General features: G+C 35.3%; 1 protein-coding gene across 1 annotated transcript in view; it reads left to right on the top strand.

Annotated features, from left to right (window-relative positions):
* Positions 1 to 8004: 8004 nt before the first annotated feature.
* The window catches only part of LOC107581985 (clathrin interactor 1-like), a 23892-nt gene continuing 16937 nt past the window's right edge, over positions 8005 to 14959 (top strand). The window contains exon 1 of the mRNA XM_016267680.1: positions 8005 to 8232. Within this exon, the coding sequence (XP_016123166.1) occupies positions 8192 to 8232 (41 nt within the window). The 5' untranslated portion in view covers positions 8005 to 8191. The remainder of the gene's footprint in view (positions 8233 to 14959) is intronic.

Genomic DNA, 14959 nt, shown 5'->3' with positions numbered 1-14959 from the left:
TATAATTGTGACTTCAATGGTCAAATATATTATTTTGGTAATATATTTAAACGTATTAAATTCCAACTTCATCATTACAAATAAGCAATTAACTTGTAACTCCTAAATGTAACTAAACTAATTCAGTTTAAACCAATAGAAAAAAAGAATTAAAAAGACCAATCCAATAGAGTACAGTACTTTTTATGTAATATTGTAAAGATTTTCCTGCTGTTCTCTGAACACAGTTTACACATAGTTCTAGAGAAATGACAACAAATATAGGCCCTGATAGTGGAGCAGTTTTGCTAAACAAAAGGCTGAAGACGGGTGTAAAAACAAAGAGCTAACAAGCTAACTCAAAAGATGTGTTCTCTTATAAGATTCCTCTCTATTCACAAACCTCTACGTACAAACAAAGTTTACATCTCCTTAAAAGACTGATAAAAGGAGCAATAAATTCAAAAGAGTTTTCTTGTCCCATGGGCACAGGTCCCAGTGCACGCCAGATTAGCAATGTGACTTAAAAAGTGTTCATTTTTGCATTACTAGCCAGTTTATTCTGGTAACAGCCCTGGAATGCATTCCCTCTTGTTGGTTGTGCCTGAAATAACCCTTTAAATCTAAATGCTGCCACTGTGACTTAATACAGAAGGAGCCTCCCTCGTGTGCTTAACTTAAAGGGATAGTTCACCCAAAAATGAACATTCGGTCATCATTTACTCCACCTCATCACAAAAGAAGGAATTTTAGAAAATGTTTCAGTGTTTGTATGTTCACACTTTTGGACCCCACTGACCTTTGTTGCATGAACGAAAACAGTTGAAACATTCTTGAAAATATCTTCTTTTGTGATCCATAGAGCCATACAGGTTTGGAACGACATTAAGGTGATGCGAAAATCATTTGGGCGAACTGTCCCTTTAAGATCAAGTTTGTTTTCTTTTTATTGTATCTTTGTCTGTTTATCAGTCAAACTTGGAAATGAGTGGCGACACGAGAAACTGAGAAGTCAAAGAGAACACTCCACCCTTAAAACACTGCCAGCTTTTTATGTGGCAGGCTAAACTGCGGGCAGCTGTTCAGACAAAGGATCTGAGTGGGCTCAGCAATTGTAATTCAGTGTAAACAGTCCATAACAGTGACAATTGTTTCCAGCTTGGAGGTACTGTAACACATCTCTGGCATGATGCCACGCAGGGGCCGCTTGAGTGGTCCAGTGGGCAGTTTGCCCTAAAGGGCCAAAGCATGTACTTACAACCGTGTTGATTTCCTGATGCTGATTTTTCCAGATGGTTTTAAAGGTGACTGATTTAGAAACTCCACACTTTGATTTATTCTTGTCATTCTAAGCAAACAGTTCCATTTTTGTTCTATGCATTTCCTCGTGACTTACTGAATTAACAAGAATAAAACAACTTTATCAGTTTTTCATTGTGGTTGTGTTTATTACATATTACATATTGCCCTAGTTAAACTCAATAATTTAAAATCTTAAAATTTCAGAGAATATATACTAATTGTTGCACAAAGCACAAAAATAATGATTTAATGTGAAAATGAAAACTGTGATTTGGTGCAATTATTTATTTATTTTGCACTGATCTTCAACCATAAAACATTTTGAATGGACATATGTTTTCCTATATGAAAAAAAGTACCCATATTATAGAAATTATACTCTTTAACCTTTTAAGTGCCACCCCCCCATTTTTGAATATAGATGTGAAAGTGCGCTATTCAAACTCAAATTGTAATAATTCATAAACGCTTTGGAATACAGACCTAAGGTTGGACTCTTTTTTAAGAAGACAATCTGCAGATTATTGCAGAAGTGGAACCATTTCAAAATATTAAAGTATCAAAAAGTTAAAGAAGTTTAAATTTACTGTAAAGCAAATGCACTGTACCATTTTTATTTCATTATTATTTTTCGAAATAATCCAAAATTGCTATAAAATTAAAGCCTTATGTCTAAATAAGTTATGTTCCAAATTTGAAGTTGAGATTTAAAAAAAATTTAGGTTCCTGAGAGATTGTATTTAGGGCGTTATACCACAAACAGCCACCGGGTGCCATCAAAACTCCATTGAATTTTTTTAATGCATTTTTCTGTCACAAATGTCTAAATATCTCTGTCAATATTACTTCTATCACAAAAATGGAATCTTGAGACTCAGACCTTTCCGACGATATGTATTTTGTCAAGATTCTAAAAAGTTTTGATTCTAAGAGACCATAATACATTTTGTAATATGTCACCTGACTCCACCCACTAAAGGGGAGGAGACCGCCAAAAGATTTTAAAGTACCAATTCCATTGTAACGCAACGTCTGATTTCAAAATGGTTTTCACGGGGATGCATTTTGAGGTTTTAAGCTTTCAAATGATATGATTATTACTAATATGTGACAGAGAAAAAAAGACAACGAAAGAAAGAGCGCCACTGGGCCCACCAGTGGGCCGGTGGCACTTAAGAGGTTAAGAAAGTTATACTTAAGTGTGTTTTCCTATATGAAAAAGTACATATACATATATTACAGAAATTACTTTAAAAACGTTATACTTAAGTGTGAAATGAATGTTATATTTTTTGACACTTAATGCATGCCTATTGCAATTAAATGAAAATGTATTAAAGTTTACAATTATATTAAATGCAATTAGCAATTTTCGACCCATTAAGGACTTTTTACACAGAATGTATTGACAAGCATGTATGGTAAACTAAAATAGGCCTATACCTTAATGTAATTTCTATTGAAACTTGTATGTCATGTTTTTAAATACAGTTTATATTTATTTTATTTACATACAGTAATTCTGAAACTTTTTAGGGTCTTTTTTTTCAGAGCAATTATAATATGTACATACAAAATGGCACCGTTTTCTCATCTGTAATTGGGCGGGCCCAAGTGAATAGAGGTTGCACACAGTAAATTGTGCTGCTATACATACACAATGTGCATTTCTGTATTTTAAGAAACTGCGCCTGTTTGTTGGAAATGTCTTGGACTTTGGGTTTTGAAAGGGTTACAGACCTGAAGCTGGGATAAGACTGGCGATCCAGAACTATTTGTCAGGTTTTATGAACGATAATGGACAGAGCTTGTTTACTCAGCTGAGTTTCCCATGACAAATGCAGTCCAAATCACTGTGCGTAGTCACGGACACGGTGCAGTATGTTCTTTTGCTTTCTACTATAACAAAACAAAGCTGAAAAAAAGTATAAAACAATACATAATTTGCCATTGTTCTTTGTATGTGTGTGCCATATGGAAACAATTGTCTTAAATATTGTGAAAGAGTTTGTGTATGTGTGTCTGTGTGTTTCTGCTTGTCTGTGTTTATTAAAAATGCAATGCAAATGCAAATATCTTGTAGAGTTCTAAACTATGCAATGTCAACACTGTGCAATTCGTTGGAAGTTTTTCACATGCACTTTTATTCAGAGACCTTTTTCTGGCCACAAATGTTTATGCAAAAATATGCAATTTGCACATATGATTTAACCTTAAAATGTTTCATTGCTTGTGTTTTTTTCTCTAGCTGTTAAAGCTAAACAGATATTGTTTTATTACTACTTTTTCTGTATGTATGAATTAAACAAATTATTGCACATACAGCCTCAGCTGTCAATCTCTGCCACTTCTCTTAGTTAAGCTGATCAAATGGTTTCTGAGCGTCCTGACGTCCTCATCTAGACTTCAAATCTGCCTGCCCACAATGGTCTCTCAGCTCCCTCGAGTGCTAGACTTCGAGGACATTAAGTGCCGTCTTGTGTCTGTTGTCACTCTAGACAATCGATGTTTCTTGCTTGTTTGATTGTCATCAGGTTAATGATTTATTTATACCATGTGTTTATGTGAAAGGCTGCCTTTTTCATCCCTAAAATCTCAGCATTTCGCTGGAATCCACACATGGAGGCAATATGACGCAGACTCTTGAGAAATGGACCCTGAATTGGAGATGACATCAGGAAAGCGTTGGCCAAACCTCCGCTTATGTCCGCTGTCCATCACAAAGATGAGCGTGATGGAGTCAGGATGCCAAAGTGCTGCAGGATTAACAGACTTTCAAGGATGCCTCCTTTCTGCCATTTTGAATTTGGGCTATGAAGGATCACAGTGTTTTCTGAAGACGTTGCGATGTTGTTTTTGACTGCAGTTGTTAGGCTTCACGTCCTCTTTTTGAAGGGTGTACTGGAAATGTCCATTAAGTTTTGACAGAGACATTTGATGAGCTTTGTCCCAGATTCCAGAGCCAGAAGTTGAAAGACAGAGTGACTTTGTGTTATTACTAGCTGCAACTTAAATCCTGTTGTCAGACTCAGTTCCTGCTTTTGACTTACAATTCACAAATTATGTTATAAATATCAAATATATCTATTAAAGCAATATCACACATGCAAAAGTATGTTATGCACATACATCATTTGGCCGTAGGCATGAGGCCGAAATTTAGTTGTGCAATCCAAGAAAACGTGTCTCATTCACTAATAAATGAGTGGATGATTTCATACCATGCTTGTACGCACAGGAGAACTTTTCACAAAAAGAGTTTAGACATTTGTAGAAAACACACCCATTTCCGTATAAGGGCTTTCTGCACAACCTTTCCTTTACAGCATTTCATCACTCTCAGAAAACATATGACACTCTCTTTTCATCTGAGAGAACACGCAGCAAGGTCCTTGAGCAATTCAAAGTGTAACATCCTCAAAACAAGTCCCCAGTCCTATCCCCAATCACATTTACCAAAATTTTGCACAATGGTAAAAAAATATATATATTTTAATGCAGATTTTGCATTATGTTTAAGGTTATCCACACAAATTTGCTGTGTTGACAATAAATGCTGCATTGTCCATTGACAGTGAACAAACTGGTTGAGTGAATGACTCAGTGACTCATTTATAAAGACAATAGCTGTATTCGAAATCACCTGCATTCACTATTCCCTTCTCTACTAATATAGTCCAAAGAATGAGTAAATGATAACAAATGTAGACATCTGGACAGTGCCAGCAGTGCGGCAGACACAATCTTCTGGTGAGACACAGGAATTAATTCACTGTGACGCTCACAGTGCACAGTGGTATTTTCTAGAAGCTGCCCATTTGGGGGTAACGCATTACAAGTAACGCGAGTTACGTAATCAGATTACTTTTTTTCAAGTAACTAGTAAAGTAACGCATTACTTTTTAATTTAGAAGGAAATATCCGAGTTACTTTTTCAAATCAGTAACGCCAGTTACTTTGTTTCCCATGTCTTGACTGACAGCTCTCGTGTTGCCAAGTTGGGAGAAATCGGGAGTAAGTACAGAGTGTGAACATGATGTTACTGTAGTTCTAGACTGAATGTCAACATGTATTTACTCATCTCACCTGCACAAAAACAGATTCAGTATTCCTCAAAATGAATAAAAACAGTCAAATACAAACTCAGGATATGATGTAAACCTGCAATAATTCAATATTTTAAATATACTTGATGTATTTAATCCCATTTTATTAACCAGTGTCTTCGCTTATGACATTCGATGATCTAATTCAACCATACTAATAAGCAAAAATGACTTCAGATAAACAACAACATTTGGGTTTAATTTTTTTATTGCTGAAGATGTTGAACTTTCTTCTCCTGCATTCTACTGTACAGACGTGAATTTACATTTCCTTCAGCCTGAGGCTTATTCATTTCACTTTTGGTGTGAAAGGGCTTTTACTTCTGCAAAACAGAACTTTATATATTAAAAACAAGCAAGCAAGCAAGCCCTGCCCAGATTTAAAAAGTAACGCAAAAGTAACATAACGAATTACTTTCCATAACTAAGTAACGTAATTAGTTACATTTATATGGAGTAACGTGATATTTTAACGCATTACTTTTAAAAGTAACTTTCCCCAACACTGGTTATATACTCCTTAATGAGTGCACTCTATAATATCCACTATGGTTTCAGACATCATTCCTCTCAAATAGTGAACTATGTAAGGGTATTGGGAGCGATTTACATTTACATTTAGTCATTTAACAGCGACTTACAAATGAGGACAATGGAAGCAATCAAAATCAACAAAAGAGCAATGATATGCAAGTGCTATGGCACAGCTCATTAAGTCTAACACAGTACACGTAGCAAGGTTTTTTTTTTAATTATATAATAAATAAAAAATAAAAAAACAGATAGAATAGAAAAAGAATAGAGCAAGCTAGAGGCCCTTTTTTGCTTTTTGTTAATTGTATAATAAATAAAAAGAAAACAGATAGAAAAACAATAGAGAAGCTAGTGTTAGTTAGTTTTTTTTTAAATAATAGAATTAGAATAGAGAGGGCTAGAGTTAGAGAGTCAAATAAAGATGGAAGAGATGTGTTTTTAGGGACTCAGCTGCTGGGATTGAGTTGGGCAGGTCATTCCACCAGAAGGGAACAGTTAATGTAAGAGTCTGTGAAAGTGATTTTGTGCCTCTTTGAGATGGCACAATAATGCGTCGTTCACTTGCAGATAATAAATAAAAAATAAAAAAACAGATAGAATAGAAAAAGAATAGAGCAAGCTAGAGGCCCTTTTTTGCTTTTTGTTAATTGTATAATAAATAAAAAGAAAACAGATAGAAAAACAATAGAGAAGCTAGTGTTAGTTAGTTTTTTTTTAAATAATAGAATTAGAATAGAGAGGGCTAGAGTTAGAGGGTCAAATAAAGATGGAAGAGATGTGTTTTTAGGGACTCAGCTGCTTGGATTGATTTGGGCAGGTCATTCCACCAGAAGGGAACAGTTAATGTAAGAGTCTGTGAAAGTGATTTTGTGCCTCTTTGAGATGGCACAATAATGCGTCGTTCACTTGCAGAACGCAAGCTTCTAGAGGGCACATAACTCTGAAGTAATGAATTTAGGTAAAGGGGTGCAGAGCCAGTGGTGGTTTTGTAGGCAAACATTAATGAAAGTAAATTAATTGATTTCAGCACAGCCAATCACTTGTTTTGTTACTGAATGAATGAATGTTATTTTGAACTATAGTTGAATGAATAACTAAATGACTCATTAAGACGGTCACGTGCTGCCTACTTGCGTAACAATGTAGCACGCCGAAAAAGTCAGTGAAATATCTCCAACACTAATACAGATTGAAAGTCTGTTTGGAACATGCAAACACTGACAAGTGGAATGTTTAATAATGTTAATTTAAATACAAAGAATCATAAACTGACAAGGGTTCACAGATGGTATTAAGCTAGTCACTAAGCTACGTATTTCACTTCCATGGGTCTACCATTGTGTTTTGAACATGTCCCATGGTAGACCCATGATATTCCTTGAATTACCAAGAAGTACAATATAAATACTAATCCAAATTCAATACCATGGTAGTTTAAATCTTTATAAGGCTGTGTCATACCACATTTGGCCAGCACTATGGTATAATCAAAGTATAATGCCAAAGCCTTCTGTGAGGCAAATCACGTTAAGGTTATGCAATTATGTGTGGAATATCTGCATATCCGAATATCTTCATATTAATCTTCTTTTCTGGTTTACACCAGTTCAGTTTGTCAGCAATATATTAGCAAACTGGAATGAGGTACTATTGACTTGGATAGCCATTTAATCATTTTAGTTGAAAGCAACAGGCCTACATTTGTATTTATTTGGCAATCTTAAAAGTACAGTTAATAACCATATAGCTCAGTCTGAGGTTTCTAATTCAAAGGCTGATGATTAATACAAAATTCGACATATTTCTGTCTTCTAACTGCTGTAATACATCTCTCCTTTTTTTGTTTTCTTTTTTAAGGTAGGCTACAGAACTGGATTAGCCCTATAAATTGTAGTCACTAATCTAGCTACTTTGTTATGGTTCAGAGTAACATGTATTTATTTGAAGAAATAAAGAATTCGACTGTTCTGCTTAAACAATTTTATGAATCACGTGCATTGGGTTGCACTTGGCTGGTTACGTTTATGGGGAAAAACTACATTTCCCATGATGCCCGCACACGACGTCATGCCCGCCTCTTGACGCACAATACGCGTCACCGTAGTAACTGGCCGATGCGCTGCTGTTTGTCGATTAGCGCTGGAGAGGCGGAAGGGGCTGAGGGTTTCTGTTATTATCGGTAACAGTTATCCGAGTCCACCTGTGTGTCAGTCATAGTGCGGACTGGACGACGCGATATTGTGGCGGAGAGCCCGTGCTAAAGCGCCGAGATGTTGAATATGTGGAAAGTCAGGGAGTTGGTGGATAAAGCGTGAGTATGCCCGGGCTTTTGCTTTCTAAAGAGCTTGTGTGTCGATGCAGAGGCCGCGGATCCCGTGACGTCACACTCCCTCAGCTGATCACGAGCGCCACACGATTAATATAACATTATAATCTCTTTTATTTCACTACTTTATGACCCCTTCCCGATCATGTGTGTTCTTCTATTACATTTACATAATTCCACGCTGTTCTGCACGCGTGTTTCTTTTTTTTTTTCTTGGCTGTGTTTCAAACCCCAGTGAGTTGCCTACCTAGGCAGCATCTTTGGGTAACGTTACGACAGCAGCGTGCAGCAATTTGGGCCATAATAGGCGCGTTTTCCTTGCCTATAATGCTCTCAAAATGTTGACTAGGCAGACAGCTCACCAAGCTTACAGATATAACCTTAACCTTACGTTACCAGTTCATTCTTCTTGTCAACAGTGTTATCCTGCTAAAACATCTTAGTAGTCAGCAGCACATGAGCTTGCACGGTCTCTGACAGCATTTCTCCTTATCTTATGTACAGTCACATATGTTTTATTTGTGTGTATAATGTTGAAGAATGTGTTGAATGTTAAACCGTTAACCGGTTACAGGCCCGTTATACATGCTAGCTAATTAGCCTATTAGCTTAGCTAAAGTCACCATTATAAATTCGTATGGGAAATATTATATAAAGGCATCGCTCAACCTTAACGTTACAGCACAGACTTTGATTTGATCAGATTTGACGATATAACTATCATCTCTAAAATTACGACGCCAAAATGACCTTAGTATCACTTTATACTCTGTGGGCCTTGTTTTTCTCCATCACGTTAACGCTAGGTGGTCTTCACCTGAAAAAATGAATTTTTCAGGTGAAGTTTCAGTAAGTTTAATCCTTCAACTGTTTTATTTTACAAGTGATGGCAGAACTTTGTGATGCAAATTGACGAGAAACATCAATATTAGTCTTGATTTTAAAACTAAACGTGATCTTATTAGGGTGAGAACTGTATCTAACTTCTTGGTTAGCCTAATGAAACACTGGGTGTCTTTTCACAGAAAGTTTCCAAAAAGTTAGTGCATGGCTATGTGCTTTTCTTGGTCACAAATTTTTTAAACGATAAAGAAACAGTTTGTTTATGTATAACATTTAAGTAGCAGGTTATAGTGGGAAGAGGAAAATGGTTAGCATTGATTCATTGCATTTTTTTTCCGTTTTCATTTGCTTTATTTCACAAAGTGTGTACTTGGAAATCTATGCAATTTCATTATGCAAATCAATCCTTTTTCACAATATTTACACAGAAATAGTGCATTATTCACTAACAAGGCTGTTGATTGACTAGCCAGCAAAAGAATGGTTCACTTACTCTGCAAAATAAGCACAATTACTGGTCAAAGTGATAATCTCAAAATGGTCAACAATCATTCAGTCATTCATTCATTCATTTATTTTACACTGTCTCAAAATGAGTCATAATGACTAGAGGTTTTGCCGATTAATCGGCACCGATAGTTGATTGCTGAAACTATCGGTTATCGACAAAAATCCATGCCGATAGTTTTCCGTGTGTGTGATACCGGTGAGTTCTCCTAGACTCAGCGCTGCGCTTTTATTTTGATTAGATAATCAAGTGTTCAAGAATAGAAGAAGTTAAAGTGTGAGAGTATGCATACAATATCCATATGCATATCATTTTAATGCTATAGCCTTTGTGTATATATTTAAAGATGTGCGTCTTTAAGCATGACAGTTGAAATGAAATGGTAACACTTTAAAATAAGAGTCCATTTGTAGCATTAAGATTAATGAAAGCTGTGTAAGTATTGTTCCTTGTTAGAGTGTTAATTTCAACATTTACTATTACCAATTTTTTTTTTTTTTTTGGTACTGTTTTTGTTAATAAAGCACTATTTTAGTTTTTGTTCAGTATCAATTTTAAAACTATTGGTTAATTAATCGGTATCGGCCAGTGTGGTCCAACCTAGCTATCGGTATCGGCAGAATCCACTATCGGTCGACCTCTAATAATGACTGTTTATCTGTTGATAGCATTAATATGTAATCCAAAAACCAAAAAACAGCTTAAAGTCTTAAAGGTTCATTATTTATCCATTAACAAGGCTAATTGGTGAATTGTTAAAGACCTTTCATATCCTTCATTACGAGTTGGAAAAAAACTGTAAAAATGGTCTCTGAAAGACTATCTTAAAATCTTTGCTGCGACATTCCCATAAAACTTATTTGATTGTGTAAACTTGAGTTTAAATGTACAACTGAAGTAGTTGGTGAAAACTAACCACATATTAACCTTTCACAAATACTGGTGAGATATTAACGTCTGTGGAGAAAAAGCATAAACGGCCATATGTCTATACATTTTTAAGACAAGAGTTTTGTGCTATAGGCATAGCTATAAAATACAAAAATCTACATATTCAAACAATATATAACTTGAGTGACATTTTTCAATCATAGCAGAGGAACTATCAACTGGACAGTCGTTGTTGCGGTGTACATTTAAATGGTTTAATGCAATTAAAATAACGTTTTTATAGTGGTATAAAAATGAATTAATTTTAGTAATTATGAATAATAATATTTTTACCAAAACATTTTAAAGTGTGTAAAAATACACTTTTGAGTTGTTGTTCAAGTGATATATTGAAGTGGACAGTTTTCAGATAGTATAAAATATAATGTTTATATTCATGATCTCGGTAAGTACTGCTCAAGCAGTTTTCCTGCTTATAATTTTTCTGACTCAAATTTTTTTTCTGTGTATCTGTTGCTCAAACAAGTTCTGCAGTCAAGTTACTGTAATGGATGCCACAGCTGAAGGCATCTTTTAAGCATGCATGAATTCTGCTGAAAAGAGGTGGATATTGATATAGCTGGCCTTTTCATTGGCATTCATTGTGCATTGGTGGGTTTGGCTTCTTTGTTTGTCCTTGCAGTGGTACCCATGATAATAAATAAAAGAATCATCAAGTTTTGTTACGCTTGTTAGCTTGGTGCAGGCAGCGTTTGTTCCATTCAGTGTGATTGTTTGTGGTGTAACATATAATGTGGTGCAGCATGGTGATGTTTCTAATTCATTTAGGGCTGGATAAATGGAATGTACTGCTAGCTAAATTGAATTTTCAGCATTGCCGCAAGGGGCGCTGATAGTGGCATTTGTGTAAACGGTTTTCTACAGTCATTTTCCTCTTTTTGGTCATTTGCTGTAAATGTTTGTCACTCATTCTGCACTGCACTGCCAAAATGCAGTAACTATTTTCTCAAAATTGTTGATGCTTCTCTAGTTGTGCTAAAGTGGAAAAGAGAGTGTGAAAATTGAATCAATCAAAAGCAATGAAGTTAATGTATTTTGATTTTGTATGGTAGGATGCATGTGTGTTAAAATTAGGGATGCAGCGATACCACTTTTATCAGAACGAGTCCGATACGATACTTTAATTTTTGGTACTCGCCGATACTGATACCTGTATTTTCATTGCAATTATTATATATATATATATATATATATATATATATATATATATATATATATACAAAATGATAGTAATAATATTAAAATATGAATCATGTAGCTGGCTCCATTTAGCAAACATATATTTCCTTTAGTCATTTTCACATATAATCATACCTGTTAAAATGTATTGTATAAGCTTTTGTTACTTTCACTGTTCATTGTATGAACAGTTCATAGAGCATATGGTATTTCTTAAATTTAATGGCATATTAGAGCTGCTTGACTGCAGCGGCTCAATACTGTGATCACAAGACGTTTTCCTAAAATAATGCAGGGATGGAACCACTCGTTATATTATACGATAGGCCTGGGCGATAAAACTATATCGATATTTATCGATGGTACACCTTCTTCGATGACGATAGAAAAAATGTTTGATATAGCACACGATATAGGCACGTGCTATGAGTGACGCAGACAGCACACACAAACACGAACACATGCTGAAATGAGTGTTGTGCCTGCCTGTGATGAGGAGACTGTGAATAAAGAATGAATATTAGTCGAATTTAAAATAAACATTTGCATTTGAATGTTAGGTGTTCATCAGGGAGCGTTATCAGTGGCGCGCGAGATGCGGTGATGTAAGTGACGTTGTTGCATTTTAATGTTTTGTTAGTCTAGCCCACGAGATGCCCCGTTGCTGCGTTATTCATTCAAAATACTAGAGAAATATAGAAGCTCAATGCGGAGAAGATCTTGATTAGGTGAAAACCGAAACCAAGCCATTCACACAGAATGCATATTCAGCGCATTTTTTAGACGGACAAATATTACTGCTGCGCTCGCGTCTCACAGAAGAGATGTAGCCATGCAAAGTTAAAACAGTTTGAACTTTTAGAAAACACGCCGCGAATTTGTGGAGGTTTATTCCTTTTCACCGCGTCTCATGATTTAAATGCAATCTGTGTGAATGAGCTTCGGCTCTTTGGATTAAGCAATGCATAAATACATGATGCTATTTTGTTCATAATTGTTTATGCAATTTACGAAATTATATTTGATTTTTATGAGTTAATTTAGACGTAATGCACGTTTTTTAGTAAGGAGTTACTTCCTTGCGTTGACAATTCAAATGCATTATTTTGACATTCTCCTCTTTGACCAGCATTCATCCCAGTCACCACCTGTTCTTCATCAGTGGCCTAAAAAGAGAACAACATTTGAAAAAGAAAACATTTAATTAAAATCTATCCATCTTCAGATAGAGGTGCAACCACATCAGTAAGGATTGGTAAATAGTCTGTTTTATAATTTCAACCACTTTGTGTGGTTGTTTAATGTCTCTGTCTACCACAGCGTTCTAGTGTGAGGGCATGTAATAGGAATGGGCGATATCTTATCGTTTGCGATATACCGGTAAAAATTCTCCCCACGATAAGAATTAGTCTTCCTGCGATAATAACGATAAAGTCTAGTTGTTGACATATTTCTGTGTGCGACCGTGCGGACCGACATCACGGAAAGCGGACGTGAAATTGAGGAGGAGTAGCCTATATCGCTAAATGAGGAGCTCGAGCTGTAACTGGTTTGGTTAGGGCTGTACCGTGCACGAAAAATCGGTCTGAATAAATGTACTACAGTAGCATGTGTGCGATACAGTTTTGCATGTGTATGAGCCTGTTTACAAAACTGTTGTCCAACAAAGATATAATTTATTGACATGCTTTTTCTCCTAATTAACTTAATGACATAGTCGAGTGTTTGAAATACTTTTTTGTGACCAGACATGGTTTCATATTACAGAATGATAGTATTATATACAGTGATAAAGGTCATGTCGATTAACATTGCATTATAAATATACTTTCCTTATAAAAATACCAGAGATTGAAGAACACAGATAAACCATATATTTTGTGCAGTCGTATGTTTATTTTCCTCAAGTTTCATCAGTTAAAATGCCTCTACCTCTCTTGTGCGTTTTATTCAGCGATAACTGGATACCTTCCTGGAGCGTCGTCAGTAGTATTTCTTCTGCTATGGATATGTGGAGTTTCTGTGCAAGAGCACCTTCAGGCTTCCAGTATGAATTAAACCGTCTTTACATTACGTGTGAACTCATTAACCTCTTAAGACCCCGCAAAACATTTTAGGATTTTTTTTTTATGTCATTACATTGTTTAGAGCATTCAAAAAAAAAATAATAATAATTTTTCATTCATAAGTTATGCTACGTCCTTGGTAGAGGACATCGGGACTCAATTTCTTAAAAAAATTAAATAAAAAGACATGCATGAACATGCATAAGCAAAAAAAATATATATATTTTTTTAAATCACCAATGCATTTTTAGTTTTTAGGATTTTTTTTTTTACCAAACTTTGTATAAAGATAATTCTCAACTATGTTATAACAGATTGATTTGATATACCATTTTTCTTTCTGCAAAATGTGTGTAAAGCTTTTCATAATAATATATAATATTTCATAGGAATATTGAAATATATTTTCTTTCCCTATTCTTTTTTGTCTCCCAAAATGCGTTATAAACATGCTTTTAGTCCCGGTGTCCTCATATGAGGACATGTATGAAATCAATGTCCTGTTTCATAAAGTTATATTTTGATTTGAAACCCCATAACATTTTCCTGAGATGTTGATTTATGACACGCAGTTTAAAAATGTGTCCGATTTAAATAATTACAAAATATTATTATATTTCCATAAGAGTGTCACTAAATTAATATCAGACACATTTGAAGACGAAGGAGAGGGGGTGGTCATGGTGAAACATCCAAACATTTAGTATCTCTGAAAAGCCCTGAATGTGCACTGTACAGGACATCCAGACTGTGGCATGTATAGTCTCAGAGAAATTCACTACAATATAATGTCCTCATATGAGGATGCAGGGTCTCAGGAGGTTAATGCTCATCCTATGTTGAGTAAAAATAGGAAAGATAATACTTTTCTTAAAAGAAACAGGATTCCCTGAATTATTGTCATTGATATCGTTATCGTAATAAATACCAGAAATATCGTGATATATTTTTAAGCCCATATCGCCCACCCCTAGCATGTAATATTGTTTAAATAAATATATTGCTTTCAGAAATCTGCTACTTTACTGAAACATTAAAACAGATATGACATTTATGCCGCTTTTCCACTGCATGGTATGGCACGGTACGGCTCGGTACGGTTCACTTTTTGGGGGTTTTCCACTGGGTACAGTACCTGGTACCTGGTACTTTTTTTAGTACCACC

This window comes from Sinocyclocheilus grahami, unplaced genomic scaffold (genome assembly GCF_001515645.1).
Source record: "Sinocyclocheilus grahami isolate Dianchi unplaced genomic scaffold, SAMN03320097.WGS_v1.1 scaffold39.1, whole genome shotgun sequence".
Classification (NCBI taxonomy): domain Eukaryota; kingdom Metazoa; phylum Chordata; class Actinopteri; order Cypriniformes; family Cyprinidae; genus Sinocyclocheilus; species Sinocyclocheilus grahami.
The sequence above is the reverse complement of the archived record's forward strand: the minus strand, read 5'-3'. Positions and strand labels throughout refer to the sequence as shown.